The sequence below is a fragment of the Mesocricetus auratus genome, unplaced genomic scaffold (genome assembly GCF_017639785.1).
Source record: "Mesocricetus auratus isolate SY011 unplaced genomic scaffold, BCM_Maur_2.0 Super-Scaffold_100015, whole genome shotgun sequence".
Classification (NCBI taxonomy): Eukaryota; Metazoa; Chordata; class Mammalia; order Rodentia; family Cricetidae; genus Mesocricetus; species Mesocricetus auratus.
In genome coordinates this window covers 47,686,935-47,706,556 of record NW_024429198.1, presented here as the reverse complement: position 1 = coordinate 47,706,556, position 19,622 = coordinate 47,686,935, and the positions used below count along the sequence as shown (strand labels likewise).

Sequence of the window (19,622 nt, the reverse complement as noted above, 5' to 3'; positions counted from 1 at the left end):
AGGCGGGGGCGAGGGCGGCGGCGGCGGCGGGGAGGGGACCGGGAGGCCCGGGCGGCTCGTGCGGCCAGGCGGGAGAGCGGCTGCAGCTCGCCCGGGTCGCGCCGGCGGAGACCCTTCGCGGTGCGCGCGAGTGGCGAGGACCAGTCGGTCGGTGCCGACGCGCGAGAGCGGCGAGGGGCACGGCCATCGCGACAGCGGCCTCGCATCTCCCCCAACACACACACACACACACACACACACACACACACACACACACACACACACACACACACACACCCCGCGACAGCCCCCCCCACGCGGCCGCAGCGGGAGAACAGAGTCTCCAAGTGGCCGCGGAGCAGGGAAGGGGACGCCGCGGAGGCCTGGCCAGCCGGAGCGTCGCCCTTTGTGGGCGCAAGGCGCACGGCCGCGAGCGCCCTTCCCCCGAGGCGCTCTATCCCCACACCTCCGGAAGCTTTGTCGCACCGCTCGGCCCCGGAGAGGACGCCCGGAGAAGGGAGAAGCCGGGGTTCGAGAGCTCGCGTGGAGGAGCTCCCGAGAGCGCCACCCGCCCGCCTTCCACCTCCGTCTCCTCCATCCGCCGCATCTCGGGGGCTGCCGCTGCACTCCGGCCAGAGCCCGAGCCGCCTGCGCTGCGGCCCGCACACACACGCACACGCGTACACACACACACACACACGCGTGCACACACACACACACATTTCTCGGCGCGCACGCACGCCCGCCCTCCCTCCTCCCCGCCCCCTCCCCAGCTCCTTGATCTCCCGTCTGTTTTATTACTCCTGGTGCGAGTCCGGCGGACTCCGAGGCCCGCTATTTGTTACCAGCTCGCTCTCATTGGCGGGGAGCGCAGAGCAGCGGAGAAGGGGGTGGGGAGGGAAGGGGAAGGGAAGGGGTGGCCACTGCCCGGAGCCGTCTCCGCGCTGCTGTTGGTGCTCCTCTGCCGCCGCTGCCGCTGCCGCCGCCGCTGCTGCTGCTGCTACTGCCGCCGCCGCCGCCGCCGCCTCCGGCTCCTCGCTCGGCCCCTCTCCGCCTCCATGTGCCGGATAGCGGGAGCGCCGCGGACCCTGCTGCCGCTGCTGGCGGCCCTGCTTCAGGTACGCAGAGGTCCCGGGTGGGTCGGGATGCAAGCGGGGTGGGGCGTGCGGCGCCGGGTCCCTTTGTTCCCCGCGCCGCTGCGGGGCCCGGCTGAGCACCCGGGAAGGGAGGTGCCACACCGCGCGGACAAGAAACTGCACAGGCATGAAGCTCCGGCCGGACTCCCGGGCCAGGCTCCCTGGCCAGCTGGTCTACCGCGCCTTCTAACGCGAGCCTTGGTCACAGGGTCTCCTTGGCTTCGCCTTTGGGCCAAGGCGAGCTCGAAACGTCCCCAGGCAGAAGAAGGGTGAGGCAGGATAACTCCTAGGTTTGCTAGTTTGCTGTGCTTCTCGTCCCCTCACACTGTACTTTAATCCGATTTTTCGTTTGTTTTGTTTATTTCTTCAGGGAGGGGTCGCGAGTTTGCACTAGGAATTCTCACTCCGGTGTCTTAGTTACAGGACTTGCCTCCACCCCACCCCGCTCCAGCACCCGCGCGCCTCCTGGTGCGCAGGGGCTCCTGTGTCCTATTGTCTTCATCCCAGCTCAGAGTTGCCTTCTGGCCTTGGGATTCTCTTGCCCTGGCAATATTCTATGTCGGCCCCACTTGGAACACGAATCTGGTCCCTTGCCACAGAGAGTGTCTGCCGGCAGGCGCTTCAGCACGCTTCTGGCCCCGCATCTTTGGTACAAGACCAGGCGAGAAGTCCCCATTACTTGACCATTTTTAATATACGTTCCTTTCTCTGTACCACTGCCTCTGCCCTGCGAGGGTCCTGGGGACAGAGTTGCCTGGAGCCACCCTCACTTTTCCCACTCTCGGGAGAGCGCCAGCGAGCCTTTTCATTGACTGTACTTTGAGACTTGGCGGCAGCTGCAAGCACCTGCTCTAGGCAGGTCCCGAGTTCTCTCGCCACTCTGCCACACAGGCCCCCAGCCCAACTTTTCCGGGGCATCCTGGCTGAGGATGTCCCTACCCCAGTTCGGTCTCCAGCAGGTCTCATTGGCCATGCCATACGGTCTTGGATGCGACCCTCGCGCTGGGCGGGGCCCAGGTGGGGGTCTTAAGTCTGTACCCATGTGTTCTGGGGTCCCATAGAGGCAGTGGGAGAGGGGTGTGTCCTCCTTCGCTCTGTGGCAGTGAAACTCACCCGGTGCCCCATGCATACCCCCATTCAGAAGAAAGGGTGGCCAGCAGGATGGTAGCCCCAAGTGCGAGCGAGGCTCGGAAGTGCCACCCCGCGGGCATTGGGAGCGAAAGATGGGCACAGATGGTACTGTTTGCTCCCTTCCCGGGTCAGGACTTGGTGCACGGGGGCCACAGGGCTGGAGAGTGCTGCGGTTACCGAAGCGGGACGGGGCCAGCGCCTGGTGGCTCGGTTTTTTTTTTTTTCCTCTGGCCGCCCTCTAGAGGGGTGTGGGCCGCGCCCGCCCGCCGAGAGCCCTGTCCATGGTGCGCTGCGCTGCAGCGTGTGGCCCTGCCCTGCTTGCCTCGCTGCTCCCGGGGTCGAGCTCTCCCCAGAGCCCACTCCTAGGCCTCTGTGATCCTCTGGTTCCCTTCCCCTTTCTTGGATTTCTCCTTTTGTTCTTTCTTCTCCTGCTGGTCTTTCTCTACCCCTTCCCCCATTCACTCATTCTCCACCCTCCCCCAAAGCTTTCCTGACTCTGGGATTTCAGAACTATTAGACTAGACATTTTTTGGCCTCTGCAGTTTTTGGAGAGCGGATGGAATTCTTTCTAACTTGGAGGAGACCTGCCAGTCACTTGCTAACAAAATCCCTCCTGTTATAAAACCGCCCTTTATTCTCCTTGAGCACATTCCTCATTCCTTAACCTCCTGTCACTTCACTTATTGTTTCTTCTTTTTAAAACGGGTTTTTTCCTTTTGAAAGAGGTTAGATCGCAAGGGAAGAAGAGTTTTGTGCTTCCAGTGTTTGAAGTTGAGGGGAAGACACGACAAACTTAAGAAAGCCTGTATGCGTTTTCTTTCTCTTTACTAACAAAGGAGAAGCCATAAAGCAAAAGAACTCACTTTTTAAAGCGGGATTTTTATACATCACTGATTGCTCTTGGTTCCATTCCAGCTATAGATGATTATTTTGCTAGTAACTCTTTAATAACATATGGTTTCTGAACAAATATTGGTCAGTGAAGTTAGGGCATGTGTCGGTCATTAATGCATGGAGAGGCTCCCTTTCTCCTTTACCCATCTATCATGAAGTCCAGTGTGAATTTGAATTTTGAATGCCCTGTTTTATTTGGGCATTAAAATACTTTTTATAAACATTCAGTTCAGGTTTAATGTTCCCCGCGCATGTCTTCCCATTGTCTCTTTCCTGACTTGGATGAACTGTTGTGAAAAGGATGTTATAACTTTGCCGTGGAGTATGAAGCAACCAGCCACTTCATGGCTGCAGCCACACTGAGGGATTTTGAAAGGTCATAGGAGCGGACATTCCAGTTTTGCCTCGTGGGTTTTAGGGCAAAGTGTACCATGTGGATTGTACAACTGAGATTAGCAGTGACTTTGAGCTAAAGGTCTGTTTTGCACTCCAGAACAACAAAGATCTATTTGCAAGGTGAGCCTTGCTTCTCTGCAGTCATCTGCTATTAAAAGTCTCCAGTTGCTTTTTATTTTTTCCCCTTCCAGTGCAGACTAAGCAGCAAAGGTTTTAGAGCAGAGAATGGATGGGCTATTAGCGTAAATACAGAGAGAGCAACCTTATCTTTTCAGACCAGTTACATAGAAATGACTGGTGAGAGCATACTATACCCTTGATTCCTAACAGAGCAGTCCATGTGCCTTCCTTTGCATGCTTGCGTTTTACTTAGTTATGCTTCTACTTAGATTTATGTAATTCTGATTAATTTTACATAACAAGATAGTCACCTTCCCAAATTTTCTTTTCTCCCTTATTACAATTGAAGGTGTCAGCATTGTCTTTTACATGAAATGAAACAGAATTTGAACAAGAAATTTGATTGGCTGAGGGATAAAGCATTATGCCACAAAGTTATGATTAGCATCCTTTGTAATGTATGTAAGTAGCTTTCAAACCATTACAAAGACTTATTGCTAGGAAAAAAAATCAATTTTACTGTTATTACCAACCCAGTAATTAATAGATTAGAAACCTGTTTTGTTTTTCTAGTTCACAACTTAATTGCACAGCCTGTTGTTCTAATTTAAATACACTTGATTGCATTATGTAGAATCAAGGCCAATACCTTAATGCTGGGGGAAAATGTCTACAATTTGTTTGGTCCCATGTGGTTTCAGCCCTGGATGAGGATTTTTGGAAGAAATGCATACACTGTGGATTTCTTATCTACCTATTAGCCATTGGTCTTTCAAAGGTTAATATTCAATACTTAAAACACACAACACCTAAGCTTTGTTTCAGGAAGTAGGAAGTCTAGGATTCAGTGATCTTTTGTGTGTGTGTATAAAAAGGATTTTTTTCAGTGTTTGATTTTTATATGCCCTTGTAGCCTAAGTTCCTTTGAAGGCAAGCCTGCTTAGTTGGTATTCATGTTAGAATTTGCTCGTTGAGCATAACTGTGTCTTTCTTTGCCTTTTGGGGGGCACCAGGTTCTTGACAAGAGACAGTCCGTTCAAAATGTGATTTGAAGAATGACCATGTTTCTCCACTAAAGTACTTATGGCTGTAATTTTAAAAAGACACAATCACACATTAAGACCCCTGTTACAAGCTCAAATTCTGCTTAGGGTGCAATGTTTGACTCCCATATCTTTGTAGAAGTCTGCTCCGTGAAGCTTCAAGAGTAAATGCTCTTTCATTAGTTTTATTTATTTATTTTTTTTACAAGTAGAGACAAAAACCTTCCTGGATAAGATTGTATTAGTGACCGCATATTGTAATAAACTTCTTTGATTTTTTTTATTTAAAAAATTGCATTCCACAAATCTGTTTTCCTCATTAAGGTTTGGGATTTATTAATCAGGGAATGTTGAGGCTTAAAAAGCAACATTGAATCTTGCTTTAAAATGCTGCTGTTGCTTTTTGCTAATCTTCAGTGACTCAGACCCCCACCCTGCTTTCAAGGGGAGCTTCTCAAGTTAGAAGAGTGGTTTTTAGGGGAAATCAGGGCTGTTATTTAAGAAGTGGAGTGTTTATGTATACACTTCACATTTTTGCCCAAGTTAACATTATTCAAATTTGTTCTTTTGGCTCAAATACAAAAAGTAATCAAGTTTAAGAACTTCTCAGACTTGGCAGTGATTTTTTTCAACCATTTAAAAATATGATAGATTTGGAATTTGGATTTGTTTAAATAAGTATTTTATATTTGCCATCAGAACATCTAGAACCCAAGTACTTTCCAAGTTGGGTAAAGAACTATGAGTTGAAATATAATTTGTACCAAGTTATTATCTGTACCTGGTATCTCTCTGTCTTTTCCTGCTAGAACTTTATTTTTGTGTTAAATGTTTGAAAAATTATACCTGTTAATTTGAACAAAAGCTGGGCTTTATATTCAACTAAATGATGTCTTGTATTTTAACTAACACTGTTCATACTGGGGAAGAGGTATGCATAGATTAATATTCTGAAGAGAGTTCTATCTTATAAAAATGATGACTAAGAATTTGAAAGCTAAATGAGATATTTTGAAAGATGGGTTTAAAAATTATGATTTATATTGTAATGGGATTTTTAAGGAGCAATTTAGGTTAGACATAAGTCCTCTTCCATTCCTTAGTCCTTGTTACTCATTTTTTACTACTCAGTATATTTTCCTGTGTCAGCTTTCAAATGCACTTATAACATTCTAAGTCCTTAGGTTGTGTATGTGCATCTATACACACAGAGATACAGATATGTACACGTATGAATAACACATATAGAGATCTCATGTCTAGAAAGGTATTTCCTTCAGCATTCAATACAGTTTGACATCAAGTGACAGTATTTGATTTATTGCTTCGTATAGGTACTGACTTGAAGCATCATGTGAATAGTTCAGCATAGATACCAGCTACTCCTGTGTAGTGTCACAGGCTGGAGCTCCTGCGGAGGCCAGGAAGCCTGGGGACCTAATCTGCTCCAGATGGTGTCTATTCTCTGTAAGCTCAGTGATCCCATTTACCTCAACCCTACTGCCCTGCTTCTCGTTGGGTTAATTGGTTGCTAAGGACTTTTCCAGTTCTGTGATTCTGCTTAAAAATACTTCAAGCATGTTTCATTTTTAATTGTTTTGGAATAACTTTAATTTATAACTAAAATGCAAAACTTTTTAGATACTCAAAGGGACATATGTAATTTCGAGGACTAGCCACCAACAGTGGTTATCCTCCCCAGGAACATAGCAGGTATCCATGTTTTATACTCCTGCCTTTGAAATTTGAATAGCTTATACTGACTGTGCTACTTTACCCAGTACAAGTGAACCATTTATGAGAGGAAATTAAATTTGGAGAAAAAAATATGACTATTGTTACAGAGATTACTTTTATGTTCCCATTTCCTTGAGAGAACACAGTGTCCATGAAAACCATTGGATTGAGTGATAACCCCAGCATTAAAAATGTGGCCCTTTGACTAGAAAGTCCTCGTTATTTTTCTGCAGGTTATTCCTGTATCCATCACATATTCATCCTGTATATAATGTTTGAAGACAGTTATTGAAGCATTGTTTGTTAGAAGTTGTATTATAACTTAGTCTCTCAGTAGCCCCCAGGAAGTAATGCTTTAACATTTTGTGGTATAATATACAGATAGAAATGAGAATTCCTGCTGTAATGAGAAAATATTTTAGCTTTACATCTTTGGAATTGTTAAAGTAGTCCATGGATCTAGAATAACTGCAGAAAATATTGCCAAATAATCAGTTGGGTAACACTTTTCTTGGGAGAAGGTGATAACACGACCGAGTACAAGAATAGGACACTAAGCAGAGTAAAACAATTGAAGTTGACTTAAACTAATGCTGGGGAAATCCAAACAGGACAAAACGACACGTAAGCGGTCTAAAGGATGGTTGATGAGGATGATGAAGAGCTCGAGATGGTTAGTTTTTGTCAATTTGTCACAAATGAGTCGCCTGGGAACAGAGCATCTAGGTCATGCAGCAGCCTCCATCCGATTGGCCTGAAGTCATGTCTGTGGGGACATTGCTTGTTTCGTGATTGACGTGGGAGAAGCCAGTCCACTGTGGGTGGTGCTTTCTCTGGTCATGTTGTCCTGAGAGTTGTCTTAGGAAAGCAAACTGAACAAGCTAGGAGGAGCAGTTCTGAATAGCAAGTTAGGAGGAACAAGCCTGAACACCAAGCTAGGAGGAGCAAGCTTTCTCCACAGCGTGCTTTCAGGTTCCTGCGTTGAAACCCTGCCCTGATTTCCTTTCTGACATGGAAGCATAAGCCAGATAAACCCTTTCCATCCCATGTTGGCTTTGCTCAGTGTTTCACTGGAGCAGCAGGGAGCAACTGATACAGAGCTAAACTGAAGTTAAGCATCCATGTTGATCCCGTGGTGGTGCCATGTTGTTCGAGGCCAGCCTGGTCTACAGAGAGAGTTCCAGGACAGGCTCCAAACCAATACAGAGAAACCCTGTCTTGAAAAAAAACAAAACAAAAACGCTAGAGCAGACAACTCAGATTCCCAGTGCTCTATCCCTAAGGTTTTTTTGTCTGGTTTTACTTGTGTGTGTGTGTGTGTGTGTGTGTGTGTGTGTGTGTGTGTGCGTGTACACATGCTCTTCTGCATGTATGTCTGTGTAGAGTGTGTGTGTTTGGTGCTTGAGGAAGCCAGAAGAGGGCATCAGGTCCTAGAACTGGAATTATAGACAGTTGTGAGCCATGCTGTGGGTGCCGGGAGTCAAATCCAGGTCCTCTGGAAAAGCAGAGTGGGCTATGAAACACTGAACCATCTCTCCAGCTCCAGCGCTCCCTGACGTCCCCCCCTCCAACCAAGTATGCCCATGTGTGCTAATAATAAATAAGAAAGGAAGGAAGGTTGGAGGAATGGAGTGGGAAAGGAAGAGAGGCCACTTATTAGTTACCTGACACTGTATACTGCAATTATAATGTTAACATTGGTCTTGTGTGAATATTTATTTTTTAAGTTTTACTTTTGGGTTTTTCAAGAGAGGATTTCTCTGTGTAGTCCGTGCCATCCTGGAAGTCAATCTGTAGATCAGTAGATCAGTTATAGAAAATGAGTGACACTTAGATGTTGGCAGCCATGTTACAAAGACTTTTATTTTTCTAACTTTCATATAATATCCAATAGTGTATTTAAAAGTTTTGAAAGTTAGGGATTTTCATTTCAGAGACTGGGGCAGCCGTGTGAAATATTTATGCAGCCCTGTGGGATAGGTGATATTCTCATTTTAGAGGTAAACTCAGACAAACTGAGTAGCTTTCAGAACCCAAATTATTATCATGTCTGTCATAGAAAGTTGAACTTGACTCAGGCTGGACCCCATTTTACATAGTAATATCACATCACAGCATTTCAGTTCTAACGTATAGTGTTCATGTTTTCCTGTAGTTAACCCATGTTTGTGTATACACACACACACACACTGGCGGGGGGGTGTGACGGGACACGCTTACAAACACTCATGCACATGTGTGCTGCAGCATGCATGGTATCTGAGGACCGCATCAGCTATCTTCTTCGGTGATTCTCCACCTTAGTTTTTGAGATACGGACGTGCTAATTTGGCTTGTCTGCCTGTCCAGCAAGCCCCAAGGTCTCCTTGACTCCCTTCACAACACTTGAACACTAGGACTACAGGGACGCGTCACATGGACGTCTTATGTGGGTTCTGGGGAGATCCAGCACAGCTCTGCATGTTTGAGTGGCAAGCACTCTGTTGACTGAGACAGCCTCCCATCTCTAGAGTTAGCTCCCATATTACACCCTCTATTTAATCTTTGCCTTAAATATTTTGCTCTTCTTTGGCATTTGAAGCCAAAATGTGATGCTTAATTAAGGTTTTCATTCTTTTTATATACAGTTTCCTGTAGTAAGAAGAAGTCTTAGCCAAGTGTCTCATCAGTTATACAAAGTCTTTCAGATTGTTGCTCTTCAACAAATAAGATGTTAACAAGTACACAAAGCATGCTTTTGAGGCAACTATGGAACTGAACATGTATTCTTAAAGCCTCTAATTATACATTTCTTGGAAACTACTTTGCCCCCTACATTTCTTCATTGTGACTATAAACCCAAAAGGCCCTGTCACCTAAATTTTGAGAGTGGTTTAATTTCTAATGACTCTCTTTCCATGTTTGAATATTTTTGACTACTTTCTCACAAATGAAGTTATTTGGAAACTTGTAAAATATATGAGCACGAATCTCAACAGTGTGACTCAAACAAGTTCCTGTGATCATTTTGTGTGGAATATGTCGTTTGCTATTGAGAGTGCCTATAAATATTTTACTTGTAACGTGACTCTTTGCGGGTGACTTGACTGTAATTTTGTACAGAATTTGTGTTTCCTAGTGGGAAACTGTTAATGGAGACGTGAGATAAATAACACCAGGCTGTTACCCTTGTAAAGTACAAAAGGGAAGTTAGCCACGCCTGCCTACTTAACATAGATCTTTATTAGACTATGCCAGTCTGTCTGTCTATCATCTGTCTATCTAGAAATCAGTCAGTTATTACATGGTCCCTTTTATGTCTGCCATCTCGGACTCAGTGTGTTCAAGCCGTCTATGTATTTTTGTCATCTACATTTATAATATGGAGGACTCACAGAAATAGCTGTTGAAATAGGTTAAGGATGATAAAAATAGAGAATGGAAGACATGGTTCCATTGCAGCTAAAGGGCATTGTGGTGTCAGTCCACTCAACACCTTCTGCAGGGGGGCAGGAGAGACGTTTGAACACTGTACTTCCTGTCTCACCCCCTATCCTTCTTACAGAGGCATACAAAACCAAAGGATGATCTTCCCTGGCGAAAGTTTCCTGCAGAAACGGATTCTAATCTCTGTAGTGGTGGTTCTTAATATCTTCTCTGAGCTTGCCAGCGACCCGCTTCTCAACAAGGCCCTCTGCCCATCTTTCATGTTCCTTTTGCATTTGAAAAGGCTTACATAGGTTGCTTGGTTGTGCCCTACAAGAGTTGAACATTAGAATTGATACTCACTTATACTTCTCTCTCTCTCTCTCTGTCTCTCTCTCTGTCTCTCTGTCTCTGTCTCTCTCTCTCTCTCTGTCTCCCTTTCTCTCTGCCTTTCTCAGTTCATGATGGCAGTATAGTCTCTAGCTTGTCATTTTGAAGTCTCCACCCCTGGAGACCACACGTTCCATAGGTGACTTTACAATTTTTTAAAAAATGTTATTTTGGTTAGGGAAACTCTTATTTTGCTCTCACAGGTGGAGACTTGAAATGAGTGAGTGTGTGTGTGTGTGTGTGTGTGTGTGTGTGTGTGTGTGTGTTCAGGTGTGCCAATGTGTGGAGGTCAGAGAGCGATGTTGGGTGTCTATCCAGGCACTGTTGGCCCTGGTGTTTGAGACAGGATCTCTCTTAGGCCTTCAACTCACAAAGTGCTCCAAGGCTGCTCAGTGAGTTTGGGATCTATCTGCCTGTCTCCTCACCTCCCCTGCACTGGAGTCCAAGTGCTTTCTAAGGCCCGGCTGTTGTACATAAGTTCTGAGTAGCAAGCTTAGGCCCCTGAGCTTACTCAGCAAACACTTTACTGACTGAAATCTAACCAGCTTTCAGTGCATTAAAAAGATTGTGTTCTTTGTGTTACCTTAGTTTATTGGTTTAATTTTTATTTAACGTTTTGTTGCCTCTATACGATTTTTTAACCATAAAAGTGATTACTAATACATAGTATTTGTGTTTTTCATCTTAAATCTTAATTATAGCTCTGTCTTCTCTGATAGGTGAGTAATAACTTTAGGGGAAAGGATGGCGTAACCATGAATTTAATGTGCATGCCAATTTAGAATTAATCTCCTGTACATGAAGCCATGATTGAGTTTATGAATTATTTTGTTTAGAAGCCTTCTTTGTGGGTCTGTATTTTAAAGGGAGGCAGTGCCATATTTAAATGTGAGAACAATGAGTCACTCAAGAGATAGTAACATTTTAGGGTGGGAAAAACATCATTTTGCTAATGGTGAGTTTGTCTTTAGTGGATTATTTGCATTCATGTATTTTTGAGATTTTAATTCCTTACCTTATTAATCTTGACATTTTATAGTTAAAATATATACACAAACAAATGATGCGTATCTCTTTGTTTGGTGAGCCAGGATATATACTGACAATTTTCTCAGTATCATACAACACCAGAATTTGTGTTCAAATGGAGTGTGAAGAAGTGTCTTGTGTTGCTTTCCCCCAAATTATCTCTGTGTGTTTGTGTGTGTATAAAGCATATATGCACATGCTAATTCATTTTTCTTCATTTGTCAAACCTTCTGGATTGAAATGCTTGCTTTGTTAAATATTGTCTTCCTACAGATTTTCAGCCTGCCTTTGTCTTTTACAAAGTTACACTGAGTTAGTAGCTTTGAGTGACATTGTGGAATTGTGGTTAAGAATGATCACTCACCATAAGCAACTGGATCAGGGACAATTTATAGCTACACCGATGAAGGGAGTGACACCTCTTCCCCCAGGGAGCTATGTCTTTAGCTCATGGTAGGGTAGCTCATGAGCCCTTCCCACTTCCTTGAAGGAATGTTGAAAATGCAAATAGTGTGCATGTGACTACCGTTAGAAAGAGTATGTGAGTATATAGGCAGTGTCACATCCAGAAGAGACATTCTCAGCACTCCCCCTCAACCTCTGTCTTGTATACTCTTCCTTCACCTCCACCCCTTTGGTACTGTCCCCTAAGCCTGGGTGCAGAAAGGAATGTGATACAGATGTCATCTTCAAGGTCTAGTACTTCAATGTCACGTCACATGCTTTCTGAAGTTTGACCAGTTCAGAGTCTTCATTAAATGCCATTCATGACCAAAAGAAGCTTCTCTGGTGGGGGTTGAGGACTGAACTAATCTGTGGATAAGTATTTAGAAGGAAGTTTGCTGTCATGCCCATTTAGCAAAAACAATAGTAGTAGGTTCTGTCCTAAGGAGGTCTCCCTTGCCATGGGTTACTGGCCATGTTTACAGTATTAGGCATGAGTTCCCTTCTACAAATCAGGCCTTAAGTCCAACAAGAAGTCTGGTGGTTTCCCCCACTACATCATTCCAGGCTGGTCATCTTTTTGGCTGGAGGAGTCTACAGTGGGATAAGACCATCGGTGAGTTGTCTTCTTCCTCCAGCAGCCTGCATGGTTCCTCAAAGTACTGTGAAAGCTAGTCAGCAAAGAGAATGCCTCTGGGTCATATGTAGGTAGACTAATCCATGTTCTGCAACCACAGTATGCCATGTCCCTAGAATTATGGTAGAACTTATCACTGAATTAAGGGAGACAATGAAGACCAGTTACAATGGACCATATCGTGGGAACATTGTGTGGGGGAATTCTAAGACTTACCTGACCAACAGCTTGTATGGCTCTATCTCTTGCCCTGTACTGTGATTGTTATTTAGTAATCTCTGTCCTTCCTTTCCATTGCCTGCCCCAGCTGTATTTCCCTCCCACCATTATTCTCCTTTCTACCTTCCTATCTGTGTTCTATCTTCTCTCCCATTAAATTCATTAAATCCCTCTCCCCTCTCCATGGCTACTTTCTAGTTCCTGGCTTCTACAGCTATTCCAGGTTAAACATACAAATCTAAAGACTTGAGGCTGTAACCTACATATGAGAGAAAACAGGCAACCATAATTAAACTCAGTAACACACACACACACACACACACACACACACACACACACACACACACACACACACACACACACACACACACCACACATACAGAGAGGGGGAGGGACAGAGAGGGGGAGGGAGAAGGAGAGATAGAGAATGAGAGAACATGAAAGTAGGAGAGACCTTTGTAAAGAGGAAAAGTTATGATAGGAAAAGGGGTTGACACAAAGTAATGGAAGGTGAAAAGGAATAAAATTGTTTATATGCATGTATAAAACTGTCAAAGAGTAACAAGCAAATAAGTAAATAAGAGAATCGTGACTGTTGAGCTGCTGGTCAATCCGTACTGGTGCCCTGGCTCTGACACCTTGTCTATACTGTGAATGTGAGTAGCTTATAGGAGGTTTCCACTAGTCAGTATGCCCATCTGTGAAGTGGGGGTAATAAATGCTATTAATCATAAGGGTCCTATGAAGAGCATATGTGTGTATAAAGGGCCTTCATGTGGTATGATTTTAGATCCTTGACTTTAGATTTTAGTGTCCTAGTCATTATTATGTTATACAAACAAAATTAGTCAAGAGAAAATGTAATTGTTTCAGTAAATTTCAACAATTAATTTGTGCATGGCTATGATCTATAGTATCATCTGTGGCTGTATATGGGCAGCCTCCCTCCAGCACTCCTAAGACTGCATGTGGAAATCAGAATTGAAAGGCATATCTCTTAATCATCTTTAAATTCTAGCAGATGTTGACTAGGCTGATAGACTTCCACCACCATGACATTTAGAAGGGATGAGAATGGAATATGATTCTATGAGGGATTGATGTAGACCCACATGTTATCAGACAGGATCTCAGACCATTTCTTCTTTCTTTGGTTTGTTTCTTTTAATGGACCCATGCAATATTCATATATGTATATGCATGTGCATGTTTGTATAGTAACTAGAGTGGCGGAAGACATACTCATCTCTGAATACTTTTAACATGAGAACCCAATAGAGGAGATGTTTGAATGCCATATTATAATGTTGTTTGATGTCAGCACTGTTCCTGCAAAGAGTAGGATTCATTGTTCTCATTATTTGCCCATGATTTTTTGACAATAGGATGTAGGGTGTCTTCCTCTAACTCCAGTACTATCATGTCATCATTGTAGCTTATTATTTTTCAATAGTTACTATGTCCCACCTAGGCACTAATCCAAAGAAATGTATTAACTATTTAATTATTTGAATTATCAAAAAAATAAACAAACACTAATACATGGAAAATTTAAGGACACGGACACATATTACCCCCTTTTAAAAAATTTATTTAAATATCTTTTTTCAAAGATTGATTTGTTAGCATGTATGACATGGTAAAGAGGATACATAAATACTGCATATGTACTTGATATTTTATTTATTTTTGTGGGTTTGTGGGGTGTAGGGATGCCAGCATCTACAACATGCATGTGAGAAGTCAGAGGACAACTAGGCAGAGTATGTTCTCTCCACTGTGTGTGTTCAGGTGATCAAACTGAAGTCCTCAGACTCAGTAGCAAGTGCCTTTTTCTGCTGAGCCATTTTGTCAGTCTGGCTTTTTGTTTTTGTTTTTTTTGTTTGTTTGTTTGTTTGTTTCGAGACAGGGTTTCTCTGTATTGTTGTGGAGCCTGTCCTGGAACTCACTTGGTAGACCAGGCTTGGTCTCGAACTCACAGAGATCCACCTGCCTCTGCCTCCCGAGTGCTGGGATTAAAGGCATGCGCCACCACTGCCCAGCATCAGTCTTACTTTTAAAAATAAAAGTGTATAAATATTTCAGCATGACTACTAGCAGACTAAGGAAGAATAGCTTTATTATTCCTCAGAATTGTGATTCCATTCCCTTCCTCCCTGCCAATTGTAAAACCCATCCTAATTTTTCTACTATTTGGTCATTGATTTCCCTTATAACTTCATCCTCTATATTTTCATTTATCAATTATGCATATGTAGTTTCTATATATTTATATACATCATTCAGTAGATATATAGATGTATTATGTACATGTATACATAATGCATTTTCTATGATTTGGTTTTCTGCTTATTATGTCAGCAAGATTCATTCAGTTGAGTTTTGTAGCTATAATTTGTTCATTTTCACTAATATAGATCATTACATGCTACGAATATGGTACAATTCACTTGTTTGGTTTGTGGTTGATTCTGACTTTTTTTTAACCTCTGTCAACACTCATATCCATGACACCAGGTCATGAATGCCACCGATACCCTAGGACTGTGTTTTCCAAACTTTGACTTATGTAAGAGTCATTGGAAAGTTTGCTGAAAGAAACCCAGCGCCAAGCTTCTGATTCTGCAAGTCCTCAGGGACCCTGAGAATTTGTATGGCTAGGAAACTTGTGGATGTTAGGCTGATGTTCTGCTCTGGGAATTGCATCTTGGAATAGAATTACGGGATTCCAAATGGCATACATCCTCATTTCACCAACTGCTTCAAGAGTGTTTTCCAGATGGGTCCACAACGCAGTACACATGCGTTTTCCCCACCCCTTGCTTTAGTCCAACATTAACTTTTTAAGATCTCATGGCTTGGGTATTAGTAACTCCTTTTGGTTTAAATTTGAGCGTTCCTAACTACAGTTGAGTTTGAGACTGTTCTGCAGAGGGATGAAGTTCAAAATGTCCCTGTCATTTGTTTGGCCTTGCTACTTGTCACTGAGGGATTGTAAGACAATGTGCTTGAGACGTCCCTGAAAGTGGAATCGTTTGATTAAATATAGTATTTGCACAGTACTTACCGTGAGTAGGGTGAAGCACTTTACTTGTGCTGTTTCAAGTAATCGTTGCATCAGTTCTCCGACAACCAGGAGGCAGTACCATCCTTATCCATCTTACAAACTTCTAACAGAGCCTGGCTTAACCTGGGGGCCCGAGGGCTCACTGCTATGAGGTGGTGGGTGTGGCTTGAGTGGAGCTGTGGCTCCTTGGTAGCCACTTCGGGAACTCCAAGGACATAGGCAATGCAGTAGACACAGGGGGATCAAGGTAAGTCTCTTGTAGACTTTGAAGACTTCCCGCTTGGAGGGGGATTTGAACATTAGAATGGGGACTTAAGGGATTTTGTTTTCAAGGAGCAAATTCTGGCCTTTTAAATGATCTAAAAGACTGAGACAGACACAGGGTAGGTGACTTTTGAAATAGATATTTGTCACTGGCCAAGCCACTCTTAGTGATACCTTAAATAGATGTTAGTATTGGACCGAGGAACTGACTGTTCTTTCTGTAAATTGTTAGTTTTTCTTTTCTCTTGACATCATACTAGCTTAGCCTCAAACTGATCTCACACAGTAACCTGGGGGCGTTGCAGCTTTCTGTTCCTAGTACCTGATGGCCCCAATACATTGTTCAGTCATGACTGCCTGCCCTCCAGTGTTCAGCATCACACCACCCAGTGAGCATGGGACTCTGGTCTTCATGGTGACATAGTGATTTTATTTGGTGGGATTCCACCTACCCCCACTTTACTGTGCTGGGATTTAACCTTGCTCCCTATACGCTGAGTTACGTTTTCAGACCAAAAAAAACAAACAAAAAAACAAACAAAAAAACCACCTTTGGATGTTTGCCTTTGATCTTTGAACATTTGATAAGATTACACATTTATCGGTAATTCTGTTGTCCTTGGAGGACCTAAAACCTTTTTGTCCACCTAAAGCCAAATAAGAGAAAGGAATCAGTAGCTGAAGATAAGAGATGTAATTTTTAATACTGATAGATTCTAGCTTGGGAAATGTGGATTCAATGTTTCAGATTAGTTATCCACACCCTCCCATATTTGACAGTATAGAATGAAGCTGACCTGCACACTGGGTGATTCTCCCAGTAAGTTCAGCAGGATAATGGTATTGGCTCTTTATGTGGGATAATGCTCTTGTGCACTGTGAGGATTTGTCACTCGTATAGGTTTAATAAATTGATGATTGGCTAGTAGCCAGGCGGAAAGTATAGGCAGGGCAACCAGACTTGGAGAATTCTGGGAAGAGGAAAGGCAGAGATGCAGTGGCCCGTTCGACTCAGAGCCTCTGTGTGTTTATATCGGACTGAGTGACTACATGACGGGACGGGACAGAAACCTCTGTCTACATGCTTTGACTAACTATAAACTGCCTCTCACAGAGAAGAGCCACCAAAGGGACTGGAAGCTGGGATTTGTGTGTCCAGTTGATTAATCCATGGAGAACCCACAAATGTTGTTATTGGCAAAACTCCCCTCCATGCATGTAGAGAATACAGGTTCTATGAAAATCACCTAAGAGTACATATTGACCACTGAGCCCGTGTCCTTAACTATCTAGTGTGTGTTCATGCAGACATATGGTGAGCCCCTGGAGGGAGTGGGTATTGGTCAGTAGGCTCTTGCCCCAGCTCCATCATTTCTTAGCAGGTCTATAGTTTCACTTTTTAGAGTCCCAAGTGGGGCATGCAAGATGATTAATGCAGTCATCTGCGCAGCCTATAGCGGTAGGAAGTAACGAGGCCCCCATCTTGGAAGAGTTATGCCAGGGAGAACTGTTCCCCAGAGCCCCTCTTGGTGTTTCAAAGGCCACAGCGGGGAATTTGTGCTGTGTGTGGGATGCCTGTGAGTGTGCTGAGAAGAAGGCTCAGGTTTGGTTTTCCTTATGGACGTGAGGCTCTCTGAGCTTCTGGTCTGTACTCCACAACCCTTGGACTAAACAGTGCAGAGGTGGGAAGGTGAACTCCCTGGCCTCGAACACGCTAGAGGAGAAAGAAAAACTAGTGTGAAGTGGGACCTCCAGGCAATCCAGAACCTCAGGTGACGGCCACTGAGTGTTAAGTGCCAGTGTTCTGCAGGAGAACCCAGTATGCCTAAGTAAGCACCCACCCCCATGACCCAGTTGCTAATCTTAACCTCCCAGCAGGAACCTCTCCCCGCGGAGTTTCACTTTATAGACAGTACAACCAAAGGTCCATTCTCTTTGGGTTCCTGGATTGTGCCAGCTACTGCTGGCACCAGTCTGGGCTCAGTCTGGTGGTTAACAAGCTACCCAGGGATCAGGTGTTCTCAGCTTCCTGCCACAAAGCCCTCCCCACCCACGTTCACCCCAACTCCCCCCCCCCCCCCCGCACGCACACATACACTCTGGCACTCATGGATTTCCTTTGGCTAAAACAGGCCACCTGCATGGGTAGATTTCCCTTTCATTTATAAAGGTCATTCAGATCACGTGGTTGGGGCTGACCCTTGAGCTCTTGGTCAGACCTTTAGAATCCAGGATGTGCCCTCTGTGCCCTGGCTGTAGAGGGGAATTTGAGGCAAAGCCGACCAATTCTTTGCAGCCTTCATTGGTCTGTCATGAATCATTTAAGGTGAGATACTTACTAGGACTCTTGAGGTCACTTTCCTTTCAAAATAGCTAATATTGTACTGCTTTCCAGACTTCAGGCAGAAGATAGGGAAATAATCCCATTTTTGGTCCCTCTGTGGCTCCTTCTTGCTTGGGCTGAGGCTCACGGAAACCTCTGGAAATCCCAAAGCCAAACTGTGGCAGCTCCTCCCATAAGTTTGACGCACTGGCTAAGGTCAGTGTGCATCCTGGTTTCTTTCTGAGTCCCTTGGCCTGATGCCATCTCCTGAGGTCAACTGTTTTTTCTGTAGGCCTTCCCTTCCTCACAGCCACTTTGATGGACCAAGTTGTGGTCACATATCAAGATCAAAAAGTTGTGTGGTTTATGAATTAAAGCGTCCTTTGTTGAAAGCCACCTGCCCAAGTAAAAAAACCAGCCGCTGCATAATCAATCCTGCACACCACCAAGTTGAAATGTGTGCAGGGCTTGAAAATGAACCTTTTACGGAAGGCCATGTCCTTCATGGGGATTTTATTCTCTAACATTTGACATTATTTATTTATTTTTGTTAGGGTCCCAGTGTAGTTTACCAAATGCTGAAGTCTTTGAAGTTGCCCAATAAATAGGACTTGTGCTCTCTGCTGGACTCTGAACCATGTGAAATGTAAGCCTGAGGAGTCAGTTGGCAAGACTGGAAAACTGCAGCGAGGGTCCCATAAGTGCAGAGTCAGAGGGCATGACCCTGACCCCTGGGCATGTCTTCCTCGCTAGAACTGCATCCCACAATCCCTCAGTTGCAGCATGTTCCTCTCCTAAATCCTGCAGGGCATCTGTGAGTTCCCAGCATGGAAAATGAGATCACTCCACTTGTTTTCTGAGGGCTAGTGACTCCCAGGTGGGAGGGATAGAGGCCAGGTTGGGGACCAGCTGCTCAGATTGTTCACGCATATGCAGCCTTCGGGCAACTTCAACTCATCCCTCTCCTCCTTGGAGCATCAGTATACATAGTGCTTTCTTTCAGGACTGTGTGATGCTTAGAGATCACTGTGAAATGTGGGTAATGCACAGCATTATTTAGTATTTACTTTTGAGAACTTAACCCCAGGAAACTGGGTGCTATTTATTAGTGTACTAAAAATAGTCCACTCATTGTCTGTGTGAAGTAATAATACATATAAAAAGATGCCTCCGTTTTCCAAATTAGAAAAAGGAAAAAAAAACTTTTAACATCATGCCTCTATGGTTTTCTTTCATCAGTTTAACGTATGGCTTGGTGACAAGATGGTGACATTCTTTGTCTGTTTGCATGCACCGGCATTTATGGTGTTCCGCAGCCCCTGAGAAAAACCATCTGACACTTGTGGGAAGTTGGGAGGGATAATGACAAGTGAAGTTGTGATGTGACCAAAGTACTTTGGCTTCTCCA

At 44.3% G+C, this 19,622-nt stretch overlaps 1 protein-coding gene across 1 annotated transcript in view; it reads left to right on the top strand.

Moving 5' to 3' along the window:
- The first annotated feature begins 67 nt into the window (after window positions 1-67).
- The window catches only part of Cdh2 (cadherin 2), a 215,117-nt gene continuing 195,562 nt past the window's right edge, over window positions 68-19,622 (top strand). The window contains exon 1 of the mRNA XM_005065356.3: window positions 68-1,097. Coding sequence (XP_005065413.1) covers window positions 1,038-1,097 — 60 coding nt within the window. The 5' untranslated portion in view covers window positions 68-1,037. The remainder of the gene's footprint in view (window positions 1,098-19,622) is intronic.